At 61.5% G+C, this 17,997-nt stretch overlaps 1 protein-coding gene across 1 annotated transcript in view; it reads left to right on the top strand.

Moving 5' to 3' along the window:
• angpt4 (angiopoietin 4) overlaps positions 1 to 17,997 on the top strand; it is a 165,792-nt gene that overhangs the window by 126,190 nt on the left and 21,605 nt on the right. The window contains exon 7 of the mRNA XM_087994708.1: positions 2,501 to 2,667. Within this exon, the coding sequence (XP_087850834.1) occupies positions 2,501 to 2,667 (167 nt within the window). The remainder of the gene's footprint in view (positions 1 to 2,500; positions 2,668 to 17,997) is intronic.

The following is a 17,997-nucleotide window of genomic DNA, read 5'->3' as shown; positions in this document are numbered from 1 at the left end:
GATTTATTAGTGACTCTTTATATTTTTGACTGTTAGCCCTGATCTCTTTTGCAAGTACAAACATCTTCACTGAATCTATTCTCAAATGTTTGCACAATTTTAAAGATCTGCAGTCCACGTTAAAGCAAGAGAGTTCTTCCTGATATCTTGGCCAATGTCATTAATACGGATTAACTGGTCATTATCACAATACAGCTGGCAAATTGGGGCCTTACTGCAGGCAAACTTTCTGTCATTTCCTACATTATAACTTCTGTCTCCTCCCACTCCAAAATCCTAGGAGTTCATCTGAAATGAAGGGTATTTTTAGACCCTGAACAAATACATGTGTGTAAATATAATTGTAGAAGATATGAAAGTAGAGGAGAGGTTTATGATGGAGCGTGATGAACATAGGTAGAGAAGGAGGAGAAGTAGAGTTGAATACCATGTGGAAAAATAGGTAGAGAAATTTGCTGTTGAATTGGACGTTGACTGTGATCCAGGTTGACTCAGATTGGATTAGGACCAGACCACTTCACTCCCCTCCAGCCTTCACTTTTCTAAAGGTAAGAGAACCAGTTTCTTTAGTTATTACTGATAGTTATGATCTCTCCAAAGTAGTTTTGTCTTTGAAAGTTCTAGTTTTGTAACTTCTCCCCAATGCCTCGACATCCTTGTTGGATTACGGAGGATCGGGAGAAGTGCGGGGCTCTTACCATCCACTTGGAAAGAGAAGTGGGGCATTTCCCATGGGGCAGCCCCTTGTGCCAATAATCCTAACATTCCAAAACAAAAAGAATGTATTTGGCACAAGGCCTTGTAGACTAAGAGCCAAAGTAACTCCCAAGCTGAGAAAGCCATCTCTGAACACAGCAAGACGATGCCTTAGAAAAATTTGCAAATCCATTTCTGAAGTGGTCTGGTCCTAATCCAATCTGAGTCAACCTGGATCACAGTCAACGTCCAATTCAACAGCAAATTTCTCTACCTATTTTTCCACATGGCATTCAACTCTACTTCTCCTCCTTCTCTATCTATGTTCATCACGCTCCATCATAAACCTCTCCTCTACTTTCATATCTTCTACAATCATATTTACACACATGTATTTGTTCAGGGTATAAATATGCCCTTCATTTCAGATGAAATCCTAGGATTTTGGAGTGGGAGGGGACAGAAGTTATAATGTAGGAAATGACAGAAAATTTGCCTGCAGTAAGGCCCCAATTTGCCAGCTGTATTGTGATAATGACCAGTTAATCCGTATTAATGACATTGGCCAAGATATCAGGAAGAACTCTCTTGCTTTAACATGGGCCAGACTTTTTCACAGCCACGTAAGAGGGGCAGACTCATCCTTGATTTATTTTTTCGTTCATGGGATATGAGCGCCTTGTTGCCCATCAAACACGAAAATAAAAAACAGCTGATGCTAGAAATCTGAAACAAAACCAGAAACCGCTGTAAAAACTCAACAGGTCTGGCGGCATCTGTGGAGAGAAAGTTAACCTTTTGGATCAAGTGAACCTTCTTCAGAACTGATTGTAGCTAAGAAATGGTTGGAATATATATCGATGCTGGGGGGGGAAATGGGGGGGGGGGGGTGTCAGAGAGGGGTAAATGATAGGTGGAGATGGAGGCCAGAGAGAGAGAGAGAGACCAGCAGAAGGGAAGGTAAAGGAGTGGGTAAAGGTCGGCCTGTTCTCTCTCCTGAACAAAAGAACCAAAATAAAACTGCAGATTCTGCGAATCAGAAGCAAAAGCAGAAATTGCTGGAAAATTTCAGCAGGTCTGGCAGCATCTGTGGAGAGAAATCAGAGTTAACGTTTCATGTCCAGTGACCTTTCTTGTGAATATGCTTCTGATTTCAAGAGGAGATGTGGAGTTCTTTGCTGTTTTGTCTCCTGCTCTGATCTGAACTTTGGGTAGATTATCTGGCGATTGTTCTTACAATGCGAATGGTGCTGCTCAGGGCCCTTTGGACAGATGAAGGCATGAGCTCCAGTCGAGTTAACTTTTAAAGTTTGATTGTTCAGTTGCGTTGCTTTCTCAGTTGTAAAAGCGAATCTTAACCACGAGTTGTGATTGATGCGGAAATGAAAATGGAACAATAATTACCACATCAATGACATAGGCTAAATTTTTATTTGTTCCAGGAAGGAGATGCTGGGGTTGGATTGGGGTGGACAAAGTTAAAAATCACACAACACCAGGTTATGACAACCACCTGATAAAGGAGCAGCGCTCCGAAAGCTAGTGCTTCCAATTAAACCTGTTGGACTATAACCTGGTGTTGTGTGATTTTTAACTTTAAAGAGTAAGTTTGCAAATCACAGAAAATTTGGGTGTTTTCTACAAGTTCTGTTAAAAATTATTTTCATTGGCTGCTAAAGGGCTTTATGACATCCTGAAATTGCGTGAGAGGTGCTAGAGAAATGCAAGTTTGCTCGTCCTGCTGCTTTCTTGGTGAAGTAATTCCCTTGGCTGTTGTTTCACCACTGACACTGTTCTCTGGCAGGGTTTCGGAGATGGAGCTGGGGAGTACTGGCTGGGGAATGAGGCCATTTACTTGCTGACCAGCCAACGGCTCCACTCATTACGGATTGAGCTGAGGGACTGGGATGGAAACCAAGTCTATTCCTTATATGAGAAATTCCACTTGAGCAGTGAGAAGCAGAATTACAGGTACAGTGTTTGGTTTTGCTTGAAACAGTCACTGAGAGACTAATAAAAGTCACTCTGAGTAAAACAAATGATTTCCAAACAACAATATCACTCTCCACACTTTCCAAGACTCCTGTGATTCATGAAGTCATCAAACTTGATGTAGCAGATTTTACTACTTTGCAAGTGGGCGGCACGGTGGCACAGTGGTTAGCACTGCTGCCTCACAGCGCCAGAGACCCAGGTTCAATTCCCGCCTCAGGCGACTGACTGTGTGGAGTTTGCATGTTCTCCCCGTGTCTGTGTGGGTTTCCTCCGGGTGCTCCGGTTTCCTCCCACAGTCCAAAGATGTGCAGGTCAGGTGAATTGGCCATGCTAAATTGCCCGTAGTGTTAGGTAAGGGGTAGATGTAGGAGTATGGATGGGTTGCGCTTCGGCGGGTCGGTGTGGACTTGTTGGGCCGAAGGGCCTGTTTCCACACTGTCAGTAATCTAAAATCTAAAAAAAATACCCAGGCCAGGATCACAGATAAAATTCTTGCTTAGATAAAAGTTTACTTTTTAAAACTCTACAAGGCAAAGTCACCATAGTCCTCTCTCCCATTAGAGAGAGAGAGAGAGGGATGAATAGTGGTGTTCTAACATGAGGGTTACCACACCTCAGGCAAGGGAGAGATGAGTTCTACATGGTAACCTCAATCAGCTCAGAAACTGTACCCATGCTGTTGGTATCACTGCATCACAAACCATCTTTCCAGCCAACCAAGCTAAGTAGAAACTGATTGAAGGCACTGTGCAATGATCCATTGTTAAATAACCTGCGTGAAAAACTGAAGATAAACCCAGTTAGGGCAACCAGGCTGTGGGAGGAGAGCACACAAAGCTTAACAATATCTCATGTCTACCCCTGCCCTAAGGTTTAAAGGATTTTGTCTGTTCAAGAACTTAAATGTTTGCTATTTTGATTTATTGTTGAACCTTAGTACAGTGTAAAGTTTTGTTTTGCATGCAGTACAGGCAGATCATACCATACAAAGGCATACAGATCATAGAAAAAGTAAGGCATACAGAGTTACAATTGCTTAGGAGGTGCACAAAGCAAGGTCTACATTAGATTTGAAGTTAGAGAGGTTCATTCAGCAGTCTGATAATAGCAGGGAAGAAGCTGTCCTTGAATCTGTTGGTGAGTGTGTTCAAGCTTCTGTAGAAGAGATTGTGTCCGAGCTGGGAGGGGTCTTTGATGATGTCAGCTGTATTTCCATGGCAAAGAGAGGTGTAGATGGAGTCCATGGATGGCAGTTTGTGACAGTCTGGACTATGACCTCAATGTTGAGGAGGAGTGTGTTCACAAATTGTGCTCAGAAATATGAAGAGAAGACAGCTATTGTACACCTTGAGCCTGCTCTGCTAATTAATATGATCATGACTGATCTTGCACCTCCCCCCAATATCCCTATATTTTTAGATATCCTCACTGTCCAAAAACAATTAATCGGTCTTCTATAGAGTCAATGACTGAGCCCTGGGGGAAAGAATTCCAATGGTTCCCAACCCTCCAAGTGAAGGGATGTACCTTTATTCATCACAGTCCCAAATGACAATGCTCTTAGCCTGAGACTATGGCACCACATAGATTCCCCAATGTGGGGAAACAGCCTCTCTCCACCTATCCTATAAGGCTCTCAGATGTATGCCTTGTTTCTGTTCTCGACTATGTCAGTTTCACCCTCCCAGCCAACCCCATTCCTTCCTTCCATTTCTCTCCTCTGATGAACAGCCAAGTTGTTATGTAGAAAACACAGCATGATCCCACAATGATACAAAAGGCCAGCAAATCTGTCTCTTGGTGATTGATCTCTATCCATTTGGTTAAGATGCACTTGCGCTCAAAGACCCAGTGTTAGAGAAACCATTACACTGCTTCCTGATTGTTCCATCTTCAGCCAACTTTCTCATTTGTCTCAGTCTAAACACCTGGGTGCAGCTGATCAACTCTGAAGTGCTTCATCAGACTGGCTCAATTTCTTCTTTTACTTGAATGTAAGGAGCACAGAAACAAATAGGTTCAAGAAAAGAATAGAAGACAGGAGGGTACAGACAGAAACAGTAGGGAGAGAGATATACAGAAGCAGAGAGAAGGACAGAAATTGAGACAGGGAGAGATGGTGACAAAAGGACGTAGACTGAGGTAGAAAGCAAGAGAGACAGCCCCTGAGAGAATGAGGAACACAGAGATTTCAACAAAGGCAGAGACACACAAAGGCAGAGACACACAAAGGCAGAGTGTGTGAGAGAAGGAATGACAAACAGTCCAGAGAAACAGAAAGACTCTCATACAGAATTACAGACAGTCTGAAATATAAGATCACGGACTGAATTGTCGCAAATGAGATGGAATAAATCTTGTATGCTGGAGCCAATGCAAACAGTAATGTGTTTTTTTTAAGATGGTTTCTGATGGGACGGACTGTTTGCTCAGTTTTGTACTTTAGTCAGTGTGGTAACCTTGAAGAATGTAACTGGATCGTTTCCCTGTCCAACTGACTGTTTATCCAACACAATCAAACTCTCCAGATAAAAGTCTTTTCACTAGTTCACCCTCAGTCATGTCACACTCTCTGACACCTCATGATTCATCCCAACAGCTTTTTTGAACATAGTTTTGGCAAAGTCTCAAAGTTCTGGGTCTGGATGCTTACTGTTTCCCTCAAACACAAAGTAGAATGATCTTGCCAACCACATCGAGTGCTACCAGTGCTCTGGGAGGAGGGGACTGGGAGGAGAGTGAGCAGAACAGTTTATGTTCTGTGGAGTTTAGAGAAATGAGAGATAGTCTCATTGAACTTTATGAAACTCTAAAGGATCTTGACAGAGTAAATGATGAGAAAAAAAAAAACATCCCCAGTAAGGAAATTTCAAACTGGAGTCCCAGAGCCCAAATTTCATGGATTCAGGGAGACTGCTTTGAAAGGCATGAGACGGTTAGTTTGGGACTGGCAGCAATATTTCCATCGAAACTGTGCAGCCACACCCCACGCTCACACCTTGGAGTTCCACACAACAACAGCAACACATTACAGGGGGAGGAGCATTGGAGGGAGTGCGTGGGGCAAGGGGGGAGTGGGTGGGACGAGGGGGTGAGGGGGGAGTGGGTGGGGTGAGGGGAGGAATGGGTGGGGCGAGGGGGTGAGGGGTGAGTGGGTGGGACGAGGGGAGGAATGGGTGGGATGAAGGGAGGAGTGGGTGGGGCAAGGGTGAGTGGGTTGGGTTGGAAAAGGGGGGCAAAAGGACAGAGGAGTGGGTGGGATGAGGGGACATGGAGCAGTGGACGGGATAAGGGGGCAGTGAGGAGTGGGTGGGATGAGGGGGCAGGGAGGAGGGGGTGTTGAGGGGGGCAGGGAGGAGTGGGGGTTAAGGGCATAGGGAGGAGTGGGTGTTGAGGGGGGCAGGAAGGAGTGGGCGGGGTGAGGGGCAAGGAGGAGTGGGGATTGAGGGGGGCAGGGAGGAGTGGGGGTTGAGGGGGGCAGGGAGGAGTGGGAGTTGAGGGGGGAAGGGAGGAGAGGGAGTTGAGGGGGCAGGGAGGAGTGGGCGGGGTGAGGGGCCAGGGAGGAGTGGGTGGGGTGAGGGGGCAGGGGAGAGTGGGGATTGAGGGGGCAGGGGGAGTGGGCGGGGTGAGGGGCAGGGAGGAGTGAGCGGGGTGAGGAGGGCAGGGAGGAGTGGGTGGGGTGAGGAGACAGGCAGGAGTGGGAGTTGAGGGGGCAGGGGGAGTGGGCGGGATGATGGGGCAGGGAGGAGTGAGCGAGGTGAGGTGGCAGGGGGGAGTGGGGTTTGAGGGGAGCAGAGAAAAATGGGCAGGGTGAGGGAGCAGTGAGGAGTGAGGGGTGAGGGGGGCAGGTGGAAGTGGGCAGATGAGGGGGCAAGGAGCAGTGGGTGGGGTGAGAGAGCAGAGAGGGGTGAGTGGGGTGAGGGGAACGGGGAGAGAGCAGAGTGGGGGAAAGGGAGCAGTAGGTGGGGTGAGGGGGCAGGGAGAAGTGGGCGGGGTGAGGTGGGGCAGAGAGCAGAGGGCGGGGGAAGGGGAGCAGGGAGGAGTGAGCGGGGTGCAGGGGACAGGGAGCAGTGGGCAGGGTGAGGGGGGCAGGGAGGAGTGGGTGGGGTGCAGGGGACAGGGAGCAGTGGGCAGGGTGAGGGGGTCAGGGAGAAGTGGGCGGTGTGCAGGGGACAGGGAGCAGTGGGCAGGGTGAGGGGGTCAGGGAGAAGTGGGCGGTGTGCAGGGGGCAGGGAGCGGTGGGCAGGGTGAGGGGGTCAGGGAGAAGTGGGCGGTGTGCAGGGGGCAGGGAGCAGTGGACGGGGTGAGGGGGCAGGGAGGAGTGGGTGGGGTGAGGGGGCAGGGAGCAGTGGGCAGTGTAGGGGGGCAGGGAGGAGTGAGGGTTGAGGGGGGCAGGAAGTAGTGGGAGGAGTGATGGGGGCAGGGAGGAGTGGCCGGGGTGAGGGGGCAGGGAGCAGTGGGCGGGGTGAGGGGACAGGGAGCAGTGAGAGGGATGAGTGGCAGGGAGCAGTGGGCAGGGTGAGGGGGCAGGGAGGAGTGGGCGGGGTGAGGGGGGCAGGGAGGAGTTGGGGTTGAGGGGGTCAGGGAGTAGTGCGCGGGGTGAGGGGGCGGAGGGAGTGGCGGTTGAGTGGGTAGGGGGAGTGGGCGGGGAGAGGGGGCAGGGAGGAGTGGGCGGGGTGAGGGGGACAGGGAATAGTGGGCGGGGTGAGGGGGGCAGGGAGTAGTGGGCGGGGTGAGGGGGCAGGAGGAGTGAGCGGTGTGAGGGGGACTTGGGAGGAGTGGGCGGGGTGAGGGGGCAGGGAGGAGTGGGCGGGGTGAGGGGGACAGGGAATAGTGGGCGGGGTGAGGGGGGCAGGGAGTAGTGGGCGGGGTGAGGGGGGCAGGGAGTAGTGGGCAGGGTGAGGGGGCAGGAGGAGTGAGCGGTGTGAGGGGGACTTGGGAGGAGTGGGCGGGGTGAGGGGGCAGGGAGGAGTGGGCGGGGTGAGGGGGACAGGGAATAGTGGGCGGGGTGAGGGGGGCAGGGAGTAGTGGGCGGGGTGAGGGGGCAGGAGGAGTGAGCGGGGTGAGGGGGCAGGGTGGAGTGAGCGGGGTGAGGGGGCAGGGGGGAGTGGGGTTTGAGGAGGCAGGGGGAGTGGGCCGGGTAATGGGGCAGGGAAGAGTGAGCGGGGTGAGGTGGCAGGGGGGAGTGGGGTTTGAGTGGGGCAGAGAAGAATGGGCGGGGTGAGGGGGGCAGTGAGGAGTGGGGGGTGAGGGGGGCAGGTGGGAGTGGGCGGGATGAGGGGGCAGGGAGCAGTGGGTGGGGTGAGGGAGCAGAGAGGGGTGAGTGGGGTGAGAGGAACGGGGAGAGAGCGGAGTGGGGGGCAGGGAGCAGTAGGTGGGGTGAGGGGGCAGGGTGCAGTGGGCGGGGTGATGGGGGCAGGGAGCAGAGGGCGGGGGAAGGGGAGCAGGGAGGAGTGAGCGGGGTGCAGGGGGTTGGGAGCAGTGGGCAGGGTGAGGGGGTCAGGGAGGAGTGGGCGGTGTGCAGGGGGCAGGGAGCAGTGGGCAGGTTGAGGGGGCAGGGAGGAGTGGACAGGGTGAGGGAGGCAGGGAGGAGTGGGTGGGGTGAGGGGGCAGGGAGCAGTGGGCAGTGTGAGGGGGGCAGGGAGTAGTGGCCAGGGTGAGAGGGGCAGGGAGCAGTGGGCAGGGTGAGTGGGGCAGGGAGGAGTGTGTGGGGTGAGGGGGCAGGGAGGAGTGGGGTTGAGGGGGGCAGGAAGTAGTGGGAGGAGTGATGGGGGCAGGGAGGAGTGGGTGGGGTGAGGGGGCAGGGAGGAGTGAGTGGGGTGAGGGGGCAGGGAGCAGTGGGTGGGGTGAGGGGGCAGGGAGGAGTGGGCAGGGTGAGAGGGCAGGGAGCAGTGAGCGGGGTGAGGGGGGTGATGGGGGCAGGGTGGAGTGAGGTGGGGTGAGGGGGCAAAGAGGAGTTGGGGTTGAGGGGGTCACGGAGTAGTGGACGGGGTGAGGGGCGGAGGGAGTGGCAGTTGAGGGGCAGGGGGGAGTGGGCGGGGATAGGGGGCAGGGAGGAGTGGGCAGGGTGAGGGGGCAGGGAGGAGTGGGCGGAGTGAGGGGGCAGGGAGGAGTGTGGATTGAGGGGGGCAGGGAATAGTGGGCGGGGTGAGGGGTGCAGGGAGGAGTGGGCGGGGTGAGGGGGGCAGGGAGTAGTGGGCGGGATGAGGGGGCAGGGAGGAGTGTGGATTGAGGGGGGCAGGGAATAGTGGGCGGGGTGAGGGGTGCAGGGTGGAGTGAGCTGAGTGAGGGGTAGGGAGGAGTAGCCGGGGTGAGGGGACAGGGAGAAGGGAGCGGGGTGAGGGGGCAGGGAGCAGTGGACGGGGTGAGGGGGCAGGGAGCAGTGGGCGGGGTGAGGGGAGAGGGAGCAGTGGGCGGGGTGAGGGGGCAGGGAGCAGTGGGCTGGGTGAGGGGGCAGGGAAGAGTGGACGGAGTGGAGGGACAGGGAGGAGTTGGTGGCCTGAGGGGGCAGGGACGTGTGAGCTGGCTGAGGGGTAGGGAGGAGTAGGTGGTGTGAGGGGGCAGGGAGAAGTGAGCGGGGTGAGGGGGCAGGGAGGAGTGGGTGGAGTGAGGGGGCAGGGGAGAGTGGGGATTGAGTGGGCAGGGGGAGTGTGCGGGGTGAGGGGCAGGGAGGAGTGAGTGGGGTGAGGGGGCAGGCAGGAGTGGGAGTTGAGGGGGCAGGGGGAGTGGGCGGGATGAGGGGGCAGGGAGCAGTGGGTAGGGTGAGGGAGCAGAGAGGGGTGAGTGGGGTGAGGGGAACGGGGAGAGAGCGGAGTGGGGCGCTGGGAGCAGTAGGTGGGGTGAGGGGGCAGGGAGCAGTGGGTGGGGTGATGGGGGCAGGGAGCAGTGGGCGGGGAAGGGGTGCAAGGAGGAGTGAACGGGGTGCAGGGGGCCAGGGAGCAGTGGGCAGGGTGAGGGGGTCAGGGAGGAGTGGGCGGTGTGCAGGGGGCAGGGAGCAGTGGGCAGGGTGAGGGGGCAGGGAGGAGTGGGCGGGGTGCAGGGGTCAGGGAGCAGTGGGCAGGGTGAGGGGGCAGGGAGGAGTGGGTGGTGTGCAGGGGGCAGGGAGCAGTGGGCAGGGTGAGGGGGCAGGGAGGAGTGGGCGGGGTGCAGGGGGCAGGGAGCAGTGGGCAGGGTGAGAGGGGCAGGGAGGAGTGGGTGGGTGAGGGGGCAGGGTGCAGTGGACAGGGTGAGGGGGGCAGGGAGGAGTGGGGATTGAGGGGGGCAGGGAGTAGTGGGCAGGGTGAGAGGGGCAGGGAGCAGTGAGCAGGGTGAGGGTGCAGGGAGCAGTGGGTGGGGTGAGGGGGCAGGGAGGAGTGGGTGGGGTGAGGGGGCAGGGAGCTGTGGGCAGTGTGAGGGGGGCAGGGAGGAGTGTGCGAGGTGAGGGGGCAAGGAGAGGATGGGGGGTTGAGGGGGCAGGGAACAGTGGGCGGGATGAGGGAGCAGGGAGCAGTGGGTGGGGTGAGGGAGCAGGGAGCAGTGGGTGGGGTGAGGGGGCAGGGAGCAGTGAGAGGGGTGAGGTGGGCAGGGTGGAGTGAGAGGGATGAGGGTGGCAGGGGGGAGTGGGCGGGGTGAGGGGGCAGGGAGTTGTGGGTGGGATGAGGGAGCAGGGAGCAGTGGGTGGGGTGTGGGGGCAGGGAGCAGTGAGCGGGGTGAGGGGGGCAAGGTGGAGTGAGCGGGGTGAGGGGGGCAGGGAGGAGTGGGGTTTGAGGGGGCAGGGAGGAGTGGGCGGGGTAAGGGGGGCAGGGAGCAGGGGTGCGGTGAGGGGGCAGGGTGGAGTGTGCGGGGTGAGGGGGCAGGGAGGAGTGGGCGGTGTGAGGGGGGCAGGGTGGAGTGGGCAGGGTGAGGGGGCAGGGAGTAGAGGGCGGGCTGAGGGGGCAGGGAGAAGTGAGTGGGGTGAGGGGGCAGGGAGGAGTGGGCAGGGTGAGGGGGGCAGGGAGGAGTGGGCAGGGTGAGGGGGCAGGGAGGAGTGGGCGGGGTGAGGCGGCAGGGAGGAGTGGGCGGGGTGAGGGGGCAGGGAGGAGTGGGTGGGGAGAGGGGGGCAGGGAGAAGTGAGCGGGGTGAGGGGGCAGGGAGGAGTGGGTGGGGTGAGGGGGCAGGCAGGAGTGGGAGTTGAGGAGGCAGGGGGAGTGGGTGGTGTGAGGGGGGCAGGGAGCAGTGGGCGGGGTGAGGGGGCAGGGAGGAGTGGGGTTTGAGGGGGGCAGAGAAGAATGGGCGGGGTGAGGGGGGCAGTGAGGAGTGGGGGGTGAGGGGGGCAGGTGGGAGTGGGTGGGATGAGGGGGCAGGGAGCAGTGGGTGGGGTGAGGGAGCAGAGAGGGGTGAGTGGGGTGAGAGGAACGGGGAGAGAGCGGAGTGGGGGGCAGGGAGCAGTAGGTGGGGTGAGGGGGCAGGGAGCAGTGGGCGGGGTGAGGGGGGCAGGGAGCAGAGGGCGGGGGAAGGGGAGCAAGGAGGAGTGAGCGGGGTGCAGGAGGTTGGGAACAGTGGGCAGGGTGAGGGGGTCAGGGAGGAGTGGGCGGGGTGCAGGGGGCAGGGAGCAGTGGGCAGGGTGAGAGGGGCAGGGAGGAGTGGGCGGGGTGCAGGGGGCAGGGAGCAGTGGGCAGGGTGAGAGGGGCAGGGAGGAGTGGACGGGGTGAGGGGGGCAGGGAGGAGTGGGGATTGAGGGGGCAGGGAGTAATGGGCAGGGTGAGGGGGCAGGGAGCAGTGGGCAGTGTGAGGGGGGCAGGGAGGAGTGGGCAGGGTGAGAGGGGCAGGGAGCAGTGGGCAGGGTGAGGGGGTCAGGGAGGAGTGTGTGGGGTAAGGGGGCAGGGAGCAGTGGGCAGGGTGAGGGGGGCAGGGAGGAGTGTGTGGGGTAAGGGGGCAGGGAGCAGTGGGCGGGGTGAGGGGGCAGGGAACAGTGGGTGGGGTGAGGGGGCAGGGAGCAGTGAGCGGGGTGAGGGGGGCAGGGTGGAGTGAGCGGGGTGAGGGGGGCAGGGAGGAGTGAGCGGGGTGAGGAGGCAAGGAGGAGTTGGGGTTGAGGGGTTCAGGGAGTAGTGGGCGGGGTGAGGGGGTGGAGGGAGTGGTGGTTGAGGGGGCTGGGTGGAGTGGGCGGGGAGAGGGGGCAGGGAGGAGTGTGGATTGAGGGGGGCAGGAAATACAGGGCGCAGTGAGGGGGGGCAGGGAGGAGTGGGCGGGGTGAGGGGGCAGGGACGTGTGAGCTGGGTGAGGGGTAGGGAGGAGTAGGCGGTGTGAGGGGGCAGGGAGGAATGAGCGGGCTGAGGGGGCAGGGAGTAGTGGGCGGGGTGAGGGGGCAGGGAGAAGTGGGCGGGGTGAGGGAGCAGGGAGTAGTGGGCGGGGTGAGGGGGCAGGGAGAAGTGGGCGGGGTGAGGGGGCAGGGAGCAGTGAGCGGGGTGAGGGGGCAGGGAGCAGTGGGCGGGGTGAGGGGGCAGGGAGGAGTGAGCGGGGTGAGGGGGCAGGGAGGAGTGAGCGGGGTGAGGGGGCAGGGAGGAGTGAGTGGGGAGAGGGGGGCAGGGAGGAGTGTGCGGGGAGAGGGGGGCAGGGAGCAGTGGGCGGGGTGAGGGGTCAGGGAGGAGTGGGTGGGGTGAGGAGTCAGGGAGGAGTGGGTGGCGTGAGGGGGGTTGGGGGGAGTGAGCGGGGTGAGGGGGCGGGGAGCAGTGGGCAGGATGAGGTGGGCAGAGAGGAATGAGTGGGGTGAGGGGGCAGGGAGGAGTGAGCGGGGTGAGGGGGCAGGGAGGAGTGAGTGGGGAGAGGGGGGCAGGGAGGAATGAGCGGGGTGAGGGGGCAGAGAGCAGTGGGTGGCGTGAGGGGGGCTGGGGGGAGTGAGCGGGGTGAGGGGGCAGGGAGGAGTGTGTGGGGTGAGGGGGCAGGGAGCCGTGGGCGGGGTGAGGGGGCAGGGAGGAGTGAGTGGGGAGAGGGGGGCAGGGAGGAATGAGCGGGGTGAGGGGGCAGAGAGCAGTGGGTGGCGTGAGGGGGGCTGGGGGGAGTGAGCGGGGTGAGGGGGCAGGGAGGAGTGTGTGGGGTGAGGGGGCAGGGAGCCGTGGGCGGGGTGAGGGGACAGGGAGCAGTGGGCGGGGTGAGACGGGCAGAGAGGAGTGAGCGGGGTGAGGGGGACAAGGAGCACTGGGCGGGATGAGGTGGCCAGGGAGCAGTGGACCTGGTGAGGGGAAAGGGAGCATTGGTCGGAGTGAGGGGGCAGGGAGGAGTGAGCGGGTTGAGGGGACAGGGTGAAGTGAGCGGGGTGATGGGGCAGGGATGAGTGAGTGGGGGAGAGGGCAGGGAGCAGTGGGTGGGGTAAGGGGCAGGGAGGAGTGAGCGGGTTGAGGGGTCAGGGAGGAGTGAGCGGGGTGAGGGGGCAGGGAGCAGTGGGTGGGGTGAGGGGGCAGGGAGCTGTGGGCAGGTGAGGGGGCAGTGAGCGGGGTGAGGGGGCAGGGAGCAGTGTGCGGGGTGAGGGGGCAGGGAGCAGTGGGTGGGGAGACAGGGGCAGGGTGGAGTGAGCGGGGTGAGGGGGCAGGGATGAGTACGTGGGTTGAGGGGGCAGGGAGGAGCGAGCGGGGGTGAGGGGGCAGGGACGAGTAAGCAGGTTGAGGGGGCAGGGAGGAGACAGCAGGGTGAGGGGGGCAGGGAGCAGTGGGCGCGGTGAGGGGGCAGGGTGGAGTGAGCATGGTGAGGGGGCAGGGAGGAGTTGGCAGGGTGAGGGGGCAGGGAGCAGAGGGCAGGGTGAGGGGGCAGGGAGGAGTGAGCGGGGTGATGGGTAGGGGAGACTGGGCGGGTTGAGGGGCCATGGAGGTGTGGGTGGAGTGAGGGCGCAGGCAGGAGTGAGCAGGCTGAGGGGACAGGGAGCAGTGAGCGGGGTGAGTGGGGCAGTGAGAATTGGGCGGGATGAGGGGGCAGAGAGCAGTGGGCGGGGTGAGGGGGCCAGGTGCAGTGGGCAGGGTGAGGGGTCAGGGGGCAGTAGGCGGGGTGAGGGGTCAGGGGGGAGTGAGCGGGTTGAGGGGGCAGGGAGCAGTGGGCGGGGTGAGGGGGCACAGGGTGTTGGGCGGGTGTGGGGGCCTGGAGGAGTGGGTGGGTTGAGGGGACAGGGAGGAGTGGGCAGTGTGAGGGGGCAGGGAGGAGTGTGCCGGGTGACGGGTAGGGTGGAGTGAGCTGGTTGAGAGGGCATGGAGGAGTGGGTGGGGTGAGGGGGCAGGGAAGAGTGAGCGGGGTGATGGGTCAGGGAAGAGTGAGCGGGGTGAGGGGGCGGGGAGCAGTGGGCGGGGAGAGGGGGGCAGGGAGGAGTGAGCGGGGTGAGGGGGCAGGGAGCAGTGGGCGGGGTGAGGGGTCAGGGAGGAGTGGGTGGGGTGAGGAGTCAGGGAGGAGTGGGTGGCGTGAGGGGGGTTGGTGGGAGTGAGCATGGTGAGGGGGCAGGGCGGAATGAGCGGGGTGAGGTGGCTAGTAGGAGTGTGTGGGGTAAGAGGGCAGGGAGCCGTGGGCGGGGTGAGGGTGCAGGCGAACAATGGGCGGGGCGAGGGGGCAGGGAGCTGTGGGCGGGGTGAGGGGGCAGGGAGCAGTGTGTGGGGAGAGGGGGAGAACGGAGGAGTGAGTGGGGTGAGGGGTACAAGGAGCAGTGGGCGGGGAGAGGGGGGGAAGGGAGGAGTGAGTGGGGTGAGAGGGCAGGGAGCAGTGGGCGGGGAGAGGGGGGGAAGGGAGGAGTGAGTGGGGTGAGGGGGCAGGGAGCAGTGGGCGGGGTGAGGGGGCAGGGAGGAGTGAGCGGGGTGAGGGGTACAAGGAGCAGTGGGCGGGGAGAGGGGGGGAAGGGAGGAGTGAGTGGTTGAGGGGGCAGGGAGCAGTGGGCAGGATGAGGTGGGCAGAGAGGAATGAGTGGGGTGAGGGGGCAGGGAGGAGTGAGCGGGGTGAGGGGGCAGGGAGGAGTGAGTGGGGAGAGGGGGGCAGGGAGGAATGAGCGGGGTGAGGGGGCAGAGAGCAGTGGGTGGGGTGAGGGGGCAGGGAGGAGTGTGTGGGGAGAGGGGGGCAGGGAGGAATGAGCGGGGTGAGGGGGCAGGGAGGAGTGAGCGGTGTGAGGGGGCAGGGAGGAGTGAGTGGGGAGAGGGGGGCAGGGAGGAATGAGCGGGGTGAGGGGGCAGAGAGCAGTGGGTGGCGTGAGGGGGGCTGGGGGGAGTGAGCAGGGTGAGGGGTCAGGGAAGAGTGAGCGGGGTGAGGGGTCAGGGAAGAGTGAGCGGGGTGAGGGGTCAGGGAGGAGTGGGTGGCGTGAGGGGGGTTGGGGGGAGTGAGCGGGGTGAGGGGGCAGGGAGCAGTGGGCGGGGTGAGGGGGCAGGGAGCAGTGGGCGGGGAGAGGGGGGCAGGGAGGAGTGAGCGGGGTGAGGGGGCAGGGAGCAGTGGGCGGGGTGAGGGGTCAGGGAGGAGTGGGTGGGGTGAGGAGTCAGGGAGGAGTGGGTGGCGTGAGGGGGGTTGGGGGGAGTGAGCGGGGTGAGGGGGCAGGGAGCCGTGGGCGGGGTGAGGGGGCAGAGAGCAGTGGGTGGCGTGAGGGGGGCTGGGGGGAGTGAGCGGGGTGAGGGGACAGGGAGCAGTGTGCGGGGTGAGGGGGCAGTGAGCAGTGGGCGGGGTGAGACGGGCAGAGAGGAGTGAGCGGGGTGAGGGGGACAAGGAGCAGTGGTCAGAGTGAGGGGGCAGGGAGGAGTGAGCAGGTTGAGGGGTCAGGGAGGAATGAGCGGGGTGAGGGGGCAGGGAGCAGTGGGTGGGGTAAGGGGCAGGGAGCTGTGGGTGGCGTGAGGGGGGCTGGGGGAGTGAGTGTGGTGAGGGGGCAGGGAGGAGTGAGCGGGGTGAGGGGGCAGGGAGCAGTGGGTGGGGTGAGGGGGCAGGGAGCTGTGGGCAGGTGAGGGGGCAGGGAGCAGTGAGCGGGGTGAGGGGGCAGGGAGCAGTGTGCGGGGTGAGGGGGCAGGGAGCAGTGGGTGGGGAGACAGTGGCAGGGTGGAGTGAGCGGGGTGAGGGGGCAGGGAGGAGACAGTGGGGTGAGGGGGGCAGGGAGGAGCGAGCGGGGGTGAGGGGGCAGGGACGAGTAAGCAGGTTGAGGGAGCAGGGAGGAGACAGCAGGGTGAGGGGGGCAGGGAGCAGTGGGCGCGGTGAGGGGGCAGGGTGGAGTGAGCATGGTGAGGGGGCAGGGAAGAGTTGGCAGGGTGAGGGGGCAGGGAGCAGAGGGCAGGGTGAGGGGGCAGGGAGGAGTGAGCGGGGTGATGGGTAGGGGGGACTGGGCGGGTTGAGGGGCCATGGAGGTGTGGGTGGAGTGAGGGCGCAGGGAGGAGTGAGCAGGCTGAGGGGACAGGGAGCAGTGAGCGGGGTGAGTGGGGCAGTGAGAATTGGGCGGGATGAGGGGGCAGAGAGCAGTGGTCGGGGTGAGGGGGCCAGGTGCAGTGGGCAGGGTGAGGGGTCAGGGGGCAGTAGGCGGGGTGAGGGGTCAGGGGGGAGTGAGCGGGTTGAGGGGGCAGGGAGCAGTGGGCGGGGTGAGGGGGCACAGGGTGTTGGGCGGGTGTGGGGGCCTGGAGGAGTGGGTGGGTTGAGGGGACAGGGAGGAGTGGGCAGTGTGAGGGGGCAGGGAGGAGTGAGCCGGGTGACGGGTAGGGTGGAGTGAGCTGGTTGAGAGGGCATGGAGGAGTGGGTGGGGTGAGGGGGCAGGGAAGAGTGAGCAGGGTGAGGGGGCAGGGAGGAGTGGATGGGGTGAGGGGGCAGGGAGGAGTGGGTGGGGTGAGGGGGCAGGGAAGAGTGAGCGGGGTGAGGGGGCATGGAGGAGTGGGCGGGGTGAGGGGGCAGGGAAGAGTGAGCAGGGTGAGGGGTCAGGGAGGAGTGGATGGGGTGAGGGGGCAGGGAGGAGTGAGCGGGGTGAGGGGGCAGGGAGGAGTGGATGGGGTGAGGGGGCAGGGAGGAGTGGGCGGGGTGAGGGGGCAGGGAAGAGTGAGCAGGGTGAGGGGGCAGGGAGGAGTGAGCGGGGTGAGGGGGCAGGGAGGAGTGAGCGGGGTGAGGGGGCAGGGAAGAGTGAGCGGGGTGAGGGGGCAGGGAGGAGTGGATGGGGTGAGGGGGCAGGGAGCAGTGGGCGGGGTGAGGGGGCCGGGTGCAATGGGCAGGGTGAGGTGTCGGGGGCAGTAGGCGGGGTGAGGGGTCAGGGGGGAGTGAGCGGGGTGAGGGGGCAGGGAGCAGTGGTCGGGGTGAGTGGGCACGGGGCATTGGGCGGGTGTGGGGGCCTGGAGGAGTGGGTGGGTTGAGGGGGCAGGGAGGAGTGAGCGGGGTGAGGGGACCTGGAGGAGTGAGCGGGGTGAGGGGGCAGGGAGCAGGGGTGGGGTGTGGGGGCAGGGAGGAGTGAGCAGGGTGAAGGGGCAGGGAGGAGTGAGCGGGTTGAGGGGGCCTGGAGGAGTGGGCAGTGTGAGGGGGCAGGGAGGAGTGAGCCGGGTGAGGAGGGCAGGGAGCAGTGGTTGGTGGGGTGGGTTGTGTGCGGGTCAAGGGGAGGTTGGGAGTAGAAGGTGCTGAGGTGGGGTTTGGGCACAGCTCGAGGAAGTTTGCTGCATCATTGTAACCCATTGTAGATAAGCAGGAGGCTGGAAGAACTCAGCGAGTCAGGCAGAACTGGAGAAGGGTTACACCTAAAACGTCGACTTCCCCACCTCCCGATGCTGCCTGGCCTGCTGTGCTCTTCCAGCCTCCTGCTTGTCCACTTTGGATTCCAGCATCTGCAGTTTGTTTTTTGTCTCATTCTAATCCATTGGCAAAGTCTCAAATACCCCAGACAGGCCTCTTCAACAGCAAATCCTCCCCACCCCCCCACCCCCCCCCACACCACAACTCCCATCTTTCCCTCCCTGAACTGCACTGCACCCAGTCCATCCGCACCCCTCCCTTCCCCATCCCTCTCAACCACAGCTCGCTCTGCACCCCTCCCCACCCCACACCAAACACCACACCCCTCCCCACCCAACACCAATCCCCACACCCACCTCCTCCCCACCTCACTCTATCCTAACTCTCTACCCCTCCCGCCCTATGCCATGCCAACCACCAGACCCCTCCCCTCCCTACCTCTCTCCATCCCACCATAGCCCAACACAGCTCCCACACACACTCCCTGAACCCCACCGCAGCCACTTAGTCCCCAGCCCTCCTCTCCCCTACCCCATTGCACCTCCACCCCAGAGACCCCCATCCCTTCCCTCCCTGGCCTACTCTTACCTCCATTTCCCACCCTTACCTTCCCTCTCAGTCCCCTCCAGGCAGTCAGAGTTTACTAGCTCTGTT

This window comes from Chiloscyllium plagiosum, unplaced genomic scaffold (genome assembly GCF_037043375.1).
Source record: "Chiloscyllium plagiosum isolate Xiang-an unplaced genomic scaffold, Cpla_swu_hap1 HiC_scaffold_15, whole genome shotgun sequence".
In the NCBI taxonomy this organism is placed as follows: Eukaryota; Metazoa; Chordata; class Chondrichthyes; order Orectolobiformes; family Hemiscylliidae; genus Chiloscyllium; species Chiloscyllium plagiosum.
This window is presented reverse-complemented; position numbering and strand designations above follow the sequence as displayed.